Here is a 10,745-nt window from a genome sequence, read left to right as displayed (position 1 = left end):
AATTCTCTATGAAATGAAGCAGAAACAGAATCACACAGAAAGATGGAACACACAGTACTCTAGGTAACACACCCGGCTTCCCTTCCCTTATTTATATTTATGCCACCAGTGGGAGCTGTGCTAAAGATGGTTTCTCACACATGACAAGCATATGCCAAATTTTGACATAGAAAAGTTGTCTCAAAATGACAGTTGTCCTTCCTAAATAATGCAAGATGGCCTTGAGAAAGTCAAAACATTTGTCATCTTGCCAATTTAACTATAATCTAAATGTTATTTTTGAAATAATGATGTCAAACTGAGCTCTCATATGGCATATGGCAACTGTATCACGTCACTCCTCAAGCACAAAAATACGAAATCACCCAGTTCTGATTTTTCACTTCAACAAGTGGTCGTGCAAATGAGTTGTTCCATACTGAAAGTGGCGCCATAAATGCTACTGAGTAAAGAAGTCTAGAATTGAATAGGACCAAAGTTCAGTCCTTGGTATCTCCACATACGTTCGGAAAAGATTCCTACCGAAAACCCTGAAAAGCCACTACCTGTTATGTTAAATCAATATTAAGCTATGTGAACCAGGAAACTGTTTTAGTATTAGGCAATTTCATACAGTATTATTATAATGGATTCCACTGCAGCCATATATGGAGAAAAATCTCCCTTCCCTTGTGTTTTCCAAAGGACATTCAAAAACCTTCAGGATAGTACATTATTTCAGGAGAAAGAAGTTTCTGCCCAAAGGTTCTTAAAAGCTCCTTGAGAGATAGAGAATAATAATAAATGACAGCTAGAAACTATATATTCTAATGTATAAGATTATTAAGTACAAGATTTAACCAGGTTAACCTGCCGCACCAGCTTAACGGTCTTATTGTAGCGATGGACAATTCTCTGTGACTTGCTAACTAACCTCCTTCATGACTCTCCATCTATTCCCACAGGATTCCCCATGGCTGGTTTCAACTCAGGTGTGTCTTCTATGTAAAGGCAGCAGAGCAAATATGTCATTTCACCCACTTTGGGCGGAGAGTAATACCAAGAACATATTCCAGAATGGCTAGGAATGGAACACAGGCCCAAACTTTGAGAAATGATTGAATTTACCATCTATATTCATGTAGACACGTTCTTACCATGAAAAGCTTACTTTGGGGGGAAACCACCAAGGAACAGGAAGACATGTTTTTTGCAAAGCACAAAAACAACAAAAAGGTAACATAAAAGGAAGAATTAGAGAACTGAATGTTGCTTGTTTTTGCTCAGGATTAAGATCATGATCTGAAGCACAAAGCAGGGCATGTCCAGGATGCCTTCCTGCCTGCAGTGATAGCTAAGAAGCCATTTCAAGATGTATGGGACCATCCAGAGCTTCATCAGATGCTGCAACTGACTATCCATTCAGAATACTTGGAAGCCCAGTGAGACTATTATTTAGTGGCACCCTCTAAAAACAAAACAAACTAAAGAACCAAGTATGATTTCAGTTTCAAGAGTTTATTGGCTCTGAGTACCAGTTGGATAATACATTATACTGTATTATGAGTTGTCTGTTTTTTGGTATCCCTCATAGTTAGCCTTTTTCCAAGTCACCTAAAGAGACCAAAAATGTGGATCTAGAGCCCATAGATCTGGAGGGTCCACTAAAGAGAAAAAAATGTTTCATTTCCAAAGCTAAAGACGTATAAACCAACTAATATTCTCCATCTTGAAAAATGCAGGGAGTCATAGGAAAGGGATTATCTGGATGTCTATCAAAAGTAGCCTAGCACCATACTGAACAACAGAGTTAGGGCTTCCAAACCAAGACTATTTCTATACTATAGAATCTTAGCAAAAGAAATATCAAACCATTCTACATACCCAAGTAACTAAATTGCTCTAAAGCCACTGATATAATGTATAGTAAATTATAATTTGCAAATAAAACGGGAAAATCTGTATTTGTTGTAAGTGCACTGTGTTCCCTGAATGTTTTTTTTTACAACTGACAGATACGCAAGTCCCATAGGAAATCTGTCTGCTGTGACCAGAAAACTGCTCCAAGATATTTGTACTAGCTTTACAGTGTCTAAGACTTTGTTTCCTCCTTCATTTCCTTTCTTTCTGTCTCGCTCACCCCCTCTTTTTCTTCTTTTCATCAACACCAGTGTTTGATGGGTCTTAATGTATTGATACTAAATTAGCCAGCTAAACCCTGCCTCTGTTTCCTTTTGCCTATGGAGGCTGCTCCAGAGCATCCCACCTAGTTGCTTTCCATTTAGATCGGCCCGGCCATAATACTGATCACTCCCCCTTGTATCTGAACCAGAGAGAGTGACTCACCACAAGTTGAGCATTTTCAGGCAGCTACAACAGACAGTGTGAGGAGAAAGAAAGAAAGACAAATAAAAACACGGAAAAAGAAAGGAAGGAAACATTAGTTTAAGAGGTGAGATGGAAGCATGTCATGGCTGGGCATGCAAACATGCAGTGCAGATCTGTGTACACAGCGGGCCCACCTGCCTTCTCCAACATGGTTTCACCTGATCCTCCTGAAACAGGAGGGATAACATACCAGAAGTGTTGTTGAGAGCGCTTTCATGAGACAATGGTGTCTCCTCACTAAAGGGAATGTGCTTTAGGACACTCTGCCAGATGCAAGCAACAAGGCTCCTCCAATCTGTCCCAGCCAGCCTGGTCAATGAGCAGGAGTTACAGGAATCTGACTTAAATGCATCTATAGGCCCTCCAGTTTGTGCACCTCTAGATTAGGCGTTTGGAAAAGTTCATCAGAAAACACTAAAATAGCAGACATGAAGGGCTCATTTTCAAGTATCTGTTTAAATGAAGCACGACAGGTCAACAGTATGCCCCTGCACTTCTCTATAATTAATTTATAATTTATGAAGAGTTAAGTTGCCCTATATTTTTCGGCCGGCACAATTTGGGAGGACCATACACCTACTGTGAACATAAACATAACAATTGCTTCATTCATAATACCGCTTATTCTAGAAACAACAGAATCATCACTTCTTTCATTAAACACTTATAGCAGCCTCTCTCAGGATCTTTCAGACTCCAAGTCCCACCATCCCAATACTGACTGCCCTAGATGGGGTGATGGGAATGGTAGTCTAGCACACTTGGATTCTGCTGCATTGGGAAAGGAGAACTTCTTGCCTGATTTGCAAAACAGAAACAGCATTGAGAAAAGTGAAAAGAGAAGCAAAATAGAGACATTAACTTTTAGTGAGTTCTTAGTTACGACTAAAAGAGCAGGCAGTTACTCACAAGGCGACAGTTAATGTAGAATGCAACACAGATGCAAAGAGATTTAGTAAGATGGATGACATTCAGCAACATTATCCAACAAAAAAGGATGCAGAATTCAAAAGCAGTGTGGACAAGGATTCCGAACGAGTAATGTTTGCATTAAAAAAGAAGCGACTAAGAAGGGAAACTGAGAGTTGTCGAAGATCCTTGGTTCGGGAGAAGCAGAAAATATCAAATGGCAGAACATTAGACTGAAGTAACAAGATGGAAGAAGGTGTTTGGGTGCAGAGGTTAGTAGCTCTGTTCTGGCCAACAATGTAATCTTACATAGCTTAAATGAAATAAATCTCACTGGATTTAACATGATTTATGCCAGGAAAGTGTGTATAAATATCAGAGTAAAAAGATTTAATTTGGAACAATTAGCAATGCATACATTAATAAAATAACCAATGAACAGGATGAGTATGAAGCAGTTTACTAGAGCTAACAAAAAAATCAAACCTTTACCAGAATAAATATGTAGTGAGCATAGTTATGAGAACTAAATGAGAACAATCAGAGCAAACATTGTAATTTTGAGTAATACTGGAATGCTTATATAGCAAAAAAAAATTAAACACAAAAATAAAATAGCACTGACAAGGGCAACAAGATGGAAGCCAAGAAACATGATTCCCAGATGACAGAATGAACTGAGCATTAAAACACCAAACAGGTCAAGAAGAATATTTTTATATAGAAAATAATAATGGAAAAACGGGTAATGGAACCTTCCAGTGAAACCTATCTAGCAAAAACCAAGACTGGAGGAAAGTAGATATGAATTAGATGACAAAATTGACATTCATCACAGCAGTGTATTTCAGGAATTTTGCTTTAAGAAGGCATAGAATGATAGCTGTATGGAAACATAGAAAATTATCATGGGGTTTAAGCACTTGAAAGCTTATAGAGAAGAATAAATCAGAGAATGATACACAAAACAAGTTATGTTGTTGTTTGGGCTTGTCCCTCTTATAAGCCACCCCGAGTCCCTTCGGGGAGATGGTGGCAGGATACAAAAATAAAGTATTATTATTATAATTATTATAAAACAAGGAAAACGTGGCAGGAAGTGACTGGATGAAGAGAACTGATGGTGGGGAATCATTGAGCTATTTCAGTATCGGATATAACACAAAAGCCAGAATAATTACTTTGAAGGAAAAATGGAAAATAGACTACAATAGATCTTCAAGCAAAAATTGACTTTTAAATATTAAAAATCTGCAAGGATGGATGGACAGTAGACAAGATGGCTTTAAGAGCAAGATAAATGCGCAGCACATGGCAAACATGAGTGATTTGGCAAGGATGGAGAGCTCTCAGAACTTCAGTATCTCCACAGACCTTTAAGAATCCCAGAAGTTGATGCTCACATAAAAAAAGTCATGGATGAGAGGCAATGAGCAAGAAAGGGAGGTAAAAGTTCAAGATGGGACAAGAAAAAGAAGGCTGGTGGTATGTAAAGTCAAATAAATCTAAAGATAGATTTCCTGACCTGCCAAGAAACCCAAACATTAATTTACAGTTCAATACTATACAGTTATTAGGTTCAATCTTGGCCTATTAAAACAAACAGATATGCAGGATTGGAGTATATTTAACTTCCCTTGTATAGTTGCATCTCACTATAGCAATATTATGCTTACTGAAATCCTTGCAACTTCATACAACACATGGACATTTGGGACCTACACAGAAAATAGTAGGTAAGACTTGGATATACAGTTTGATGGATCATGTGGCGAGGAGATGCAATGCGCTGAGTAGCAGTTGCAAACCTTTTATACTAGAACAGAACCTTCTTTATTCCATTAATATACTTAATTTCTCCCAAGACATACACTGCATAGATAGGCAATCCCAAATGCATTTCCTTGGGAGTGTGTCTCAGTGAACAGAATATGATTTATTTCCATTAAGAGATGGTGCTTCAACTATAACAATATTTGTAAGTTTACCACAGAATAATATTTCCTTAAGGATCTTCTGAATGCCTTCAATTGTATGATCCCACAGCCAAAAGTCATGATCTAACTTGTTGCTGTGCCACAGCAAAAAAAGCATTAAACCGCAGGCAAATCATACTGAGGCTCGGCCCATTTGAGTGGAACTTGCTGGAAGCTACTGTAAATTATTGCAAGAGCCCGTTTCCCCCAAAGCAGAATACTTATGTTTCCAAAGAACTTAACCCCCGCTTTTATCTACAAAAGTACATGAACAATCTGCAGAGCAGCCAACACTAAACTATTAATAGGGAAAGCAAAGTGCAATTGTGAAGTTTGCCACAAGCATTCTGAATTTTATTTATGTAAACACATTTAAATCCTGCCTTGAGGTGGCAATGAAGCTCTCCTGAGTAGAGATGACAGAAATGTTTGCAAATCGATAACCTGTTTCTCGGGCAATGGAGTATTAGGCGGTTACTTCATCTCAGCTGGAGAGTCAGACCTGAAGCACAATTAAAGGCATTGCGAGCTTTTCTGGCAAGCATGTTTTAAAGCCATTTTCAGCACAGGGAATCAAGGGCCTCAAAGCTTGCAAAAAGGGAAAGGGGGGGGGGGGGAGAGAGAAATTCCAAATATGGTTAGGTTTATGGGGAGATTCACCAGAGTGAAAAGGCAAGTCAGTCAAAGCACAATGCCTTGACCCCATGAACCCTTTGAGGAACCTCTTTTCCATAACGTTTCAATGTGTGCAATTTTTCCTCATAAATAAAAGGAAATGATGGCTGATCACTGGGGAAAGACTCCACATCACAATGCATGTGGTGGCAACAGATCGTGCAGAATATACCCCCAGGGGGATAGCAGCGATGAAAAAAATAATAATTCATGATTTCTGTGGCAAATATAAAACTTACAACATGACTGATAGCTCAAAATAATATCACTGCGAGGATCAGTTATGAGTCCAAACACATGGCCTCAGAGTCAAATGAAAGGGAAAGGGAGACTTGTACCTACGATCGCATTTAGGGACTGAAGGTTACAGCCCTACTTCCAAGAAGCTTTTCTACACATGCGATTTGCAAATCTTCGGGCATGTTTATGTCTAACTGCGCAGTACATGCTCTGGCCAGAAATAGCAGCACAAGTAGGCAGCACAAGTGAAAAGAAGCGGTACTGCCACCAGCAGAACTGCAGCCATCATGCAAAAATACTAAAGGGTTTGATAGATTATGGAAACAGGCACCAAAGACAGAAACACAGACAGGTGATGCAGGGGAAAGCTTGCCTGCAAACATACTTAGCTTCCTCCACTACTTCCACCTCAGTGCGTGCTGCCAGTTGTATGTTGGAGGGGGCTCCCGTTGGCTCATCGGTGTTCAGCTCCCCATTGGTTGAACTTACCACCTGAGGAGAACAGAAACATAAACCTGTTGTGAATAAATGGAATATAACTTCCTCCAGTTTGTGTCAAAAGCAGAATCGACATATTACACTGGCCAACACATATTCAGATGCTTCAAATGTCAGCCCTATTTCTGGATATATCTGACCTCCAGAAGTGGCACCAGTTTTCCCCATTAGTTCTAGTTTTTGACTTGAAATTGCTCTGATAGAGACCAATACAAAAGCCAATTCCATCGCCCACTGCAAGTCTGCCAGGCATAAACTGCAGCTTGGCTAAGAACCAACAGCACAAAATGTGTGAAGGGGGCAGAAGCAGCTGCCAACACAATTCAATAAGAGCAGGAGACAGAAACGCTGCTCCTTCTGACATGGAAGACTTGTGCAGAAATGCAGAGATAAAGACTTCCATTCACACATTGCTGAGTGAATACCCATGTGTTGCAAGGGGGGGAACAACAGATTCAAGTTGCATTTTACAGATTACCAAGGATTATTTAACATAAATTAAAATTTAAAAAATATTGGTTGGAAGGACGCCTCTATTGTGTTATTCCATCTGCAAAATGAAAGGCATTTTGGCGCCTTGTTCCTGGAAATGTACTGTCAAAGATTACCACTGTAGCACTCATAGAATCATAGAATAGTAGAGTTGGAAGAGACCTCATGGGCCATCCAGTCCAACCCCCTGCTAAGAAGCAGGAAATCGCATTCAAAGCACCCCCGACAGATGGCCATCCAGCCTCTGCTTAAAAGCCTCCAAAGAAGGAGCCTCCACCACAGTCCGGGGGAGAGAGTTCCACTGTCGAACAGCCCTCACAGTGAGGAAGTTCTTCCTGATGTTCAGGTGGTTCACAATTGTCAACTAATTGTTTTGTTTACAAGAAATTCCTCTAGACAATCCCCATAGTTCCTGGAAAATTACATTTCTGACTATATAACTCATTTTAGACAAGAAATGAAGCGACTGAGAATCCATCCCCTAGATGCCAGCTGCAGTAAAAATGCTGCCCCAATCAGGAAAGGGCAATACCTGAACCGATCCCCCATGCCGCTCTGTAGCCAAGTGAGGTGTCAGGAACAAAGCATTGGCCTGCCTGTTCGGTGCCGTGGCTTCCCATTCTCCTCGGCGTTCTACAGCCTGCGCAGGGGTTTGCAAGCAGAAGAGCAAAAAGATAGAGGAGGAAAGGCAGAGGTGAGCCATAGCAAAGCAATGCTCTCTTTTAAAAAAGCATGGTCAGTTCATTCAGGGATAGGAGATGTGGATTAATAAGCATCTCAGTTATGCATTAAGATTACCCCCCACCCTTTGCACAGAAACCAGAAGTAGTTAGCAGACAGTGAAAAAAAGAATGCAGAATAAGCCTGTATTACTTTTTTATCCATTCTCTACAGGTATGACTGTAGGTCTAAGTTGATGTTTAACTTATTTTTCTAATTTCTGAGACCTGTCAGTTAGATAGATGGTATCTTGGTAGCTAAGCAGGGTCAGCTGTGGTTAGTACTAGGATGGGAGAATGTCAAGGGATATCAAGTACTCTTGGTTATATTTCAGATGAAGGAATTGGCTAAACCACTTCCTTAGGATTCCTTGCCTAAGAAAACCCGATGAGCTCCATGGGGTTGCCATAAATTGAAAGCAACTTGAAGGGGACACACACACGTTAACAAACCTGATTCCGGTGAACTGGTATCAATGACCGATCTCTGTGTGGATGGACTTCTCTTGTTACAGATGGTCCAGATTCAACATGCACAGGCAAAGGCCCCACTGGAGTAGGCTAGAAAATAAATACATACACAGAGAGAGAGAATTGAATATCCCAGTGAAACCAAAATAATATTTGCTGACTTTACTACAGCATCTCACTTAAGAGTAGGCATTGAGTAAATAAGGTCCTCATAATTTCCTTTCTTAAAAATCCTGTAGGCTAATGCTCTCAGGTCCTACAGCAATTGCCTCCAGTTTCTTCAGCAGAAAACACCAATAGTGAAAAATTATAAACGGATCTAGCATATCACTCACAGTAGTGTATTATTCCTAATTACACTTGCAGGGTTGAAGGCAAGAAAGTAGACATCTAAAATGTAACATATCTTGCAGCAAAAGCCAGAACAAAACAGGCAACTTAATATCAGTAAAATGGAAGCACGAGTGGGCACACACAATTGCAAATTGTTATAACAATGAATGAGTACTGAAAAACTAACAAGTTGAATTCTCTCACACTTACATCTCCAGTACAAAAGGGCTAACTGCATTTATACTGTGCTGTTTGACTACAAAGTCAGTGCCATTCAATAAGAAAAACTCATAAATATTAGGAATAGAAATATCTATTTTGCAGGACATATCAACAAAAGCTTTTTTTAAAAGACCACTTTGTTATTTCCTTATCACTAGGATTCTTGCAAACTATTTGGTATGAAACGGGATCGTATGGAAAGAGCAACGATCAAGAAAAGTGTGTCACTTGCCTACAACTTACAATTGGCCTGCCAACCCAGTCGTAGGCATAATCAAAGGTGAATCCTCGCTTTTCAAATAATTCTGTGAAGATGGTTCTCAAGTATTCATAGTCTGGTCTCTCGAAGAAGTCTAGTCGTCTGACATAGCGAAGGTAAGCAGCCATCTCCTCTGTTAAAGGGAAGAAGCAACATCAGAAAATCTGTTCAGAAAGAAGTAGAATATATTTCAAGGTTACCTACTTGGCAGACGAATCCCCTATTGTTAGAGCTACAGGCATTGATGGGATAATCAACCAACTCATGTCACTGGATATATAGACAACTCCAAACGATTTCATTCAGTACATGAGGTGTTTTTCACACATGAAAAGAAACTTTGGGGGATTAAAAACCCAAATTAAGGAGGACACCATTCTGTTGGCATATTCTTATTCTCACTGCCAAGAAACTGGGAGATACTGACATATCATCATGCAGATTTGAAGTGTTAAATGTACTATCCCAACTAATCAGTCTGATATTACAATAGGTAAGCTCCTATTCCCAGGCACATGGGAGACAAAAACAAATGAAAACCAGTAAACAAAGCTTCAATTAATGATGCAAGTGTATTTCGGGGCATTACCTCTTCAATAAAAAAATTTGGGATTAAGAGGTTACAACACAAAAAAGTAACGTTCCAACATGTTTCAACCAAGTTTTTATTCAAAACGAATCATATCTGGAATTCCCAATACTGTGTCTGAAATATTCCAAAAACCAAACATGTCCACGTGGGTGGCTGAGATAGTGAAATATTTGCTTTCTGGTGTTTCAGCATACAAACTTATTTCATCCACCAAAGTATAACAATTAGTTATTTCTATGCAAAAACAAGCTGTCAGTCCTGCAGCACTTAATCCAAGCAACACCAAAACTTTTCATTCCTGTTTATCAGATGACCGAAACCCCTATTTTTGCTGGTGCAGGATGAGCAAATACAGAAATACAGAATTGTCGCAAAAGTGACAGGACTCATTACATTTAGTAAGTAATCTCCATTAGGAATTATAAACATTTTAGGAGGCAAATAACTGCAAGTAATTATTTAAATGCAATTAAGAAAAATCACTTTGAAGTTTTCCATATGGGATTCAACAAAGAATCTGACAGATCACTTAACCTGTGTCAATAAAGCATTAACATGCTACTTAGTCTGAAACTCACCTGGGAAGTTCTCACAGAGAACATCTATTGGAGTATTTCTTTTAGTATCCCCAATCTTCTGGTATCTCTCCTTGAGTGTGTCAGCCTGTATAACAGCAATTTTTTTATCTTTATTATCTGTGAACAGGGTATAATACCTGCCTAACTTAAGGCGGTTATTGTAAACACTCTCTCCCCCTTCCCCTATATATATGTCTGTGTCTGTTTTGGTACTATTGTTTTTTGGGAAAGCATACGGGAACTAAAAAGGAAATTTGAAAGTCTCAAGAAATGCAAAGGCGAGGATTAAAATGAAAAGATGTGGCAGGAAAAGCTTTTTGTAGCTAGCTCCAGATTCTTTACAAGGAACATTTGGCAAACAAAAATCAAAAGGATGACTTTGTATGGTCAACTATGATTAAGTTATTGGTTCCC

At 39.3% G+C, this 10,745-nt stretch overlaps 1 protein-coding gene across 7 annotated transcripts in view; it reads right to left on the bottom strand.

Moving 5' to 3' along the window:
- csnk1g1 (casein kinase 1 gamma 1) overlaps positions 1–10,745 on the bottom strand; it is a 29,844-nt gene that overhangs the window by 6,779 nt on the left and 12,320 nt on the right. For 2 of the 7 annotated variants that reach the window (XM_008120709.3, XM_008120710.3), the window contains exons 8-13: positions 10,332–10,416; positions 9,146–9,294; positions 8,330–8,437; positions 7,690–7,797; positions 6,553–6,659; positions 2,326–2,349 (exon numbers count right to left, since the gene is read on the bottom strand). In XM_008120709.3, coding sequence (XP_008118916.1) covers positions 2,326–2,349; positions 6,553–6,659; positions 7,690–7,797; positions 8,330–8,437; positions 9,146–9,294; positions 10,332–10,416 — 581 coding nt within the window. Of the gene's footprint in view, positions 1–2,325; positions 2,350–5,576; positions 5,755–6,540; positions 6,660–7,689; positions 7,798–8,329; positions 8,438–9,145; positions 9,295–10,331; positions 10,417–10,745 lie in introns of those variants that run through there. The other 5 variants (XM_062963208.1, XM_062963207.1, XM_008120711.3 and 2 more) reach the window with 5 other exon arrangements.

Source organism: Anolis carolinensis, unplaced genomic scaffold (assembly GCF_035594765.1).
Source record: "Anolis carolinensis isolate JA03-04 unplaced genomic scaffold, rAnoCar3.1.pri scaffold_11, whole genome shotgun sequence".
NCBI classification, from domain to species: Eukaryota; Metazoa; Chordata; class Lepidosauria; order Squamata; family Dactyloidae; genus Anolis; species Anolis carolinensis.
The sequence above is the reverse complement of the archived record's forward strand: the minus strand, read 5'-3'. Positions and strand labels throughout refer to the sequence as shown.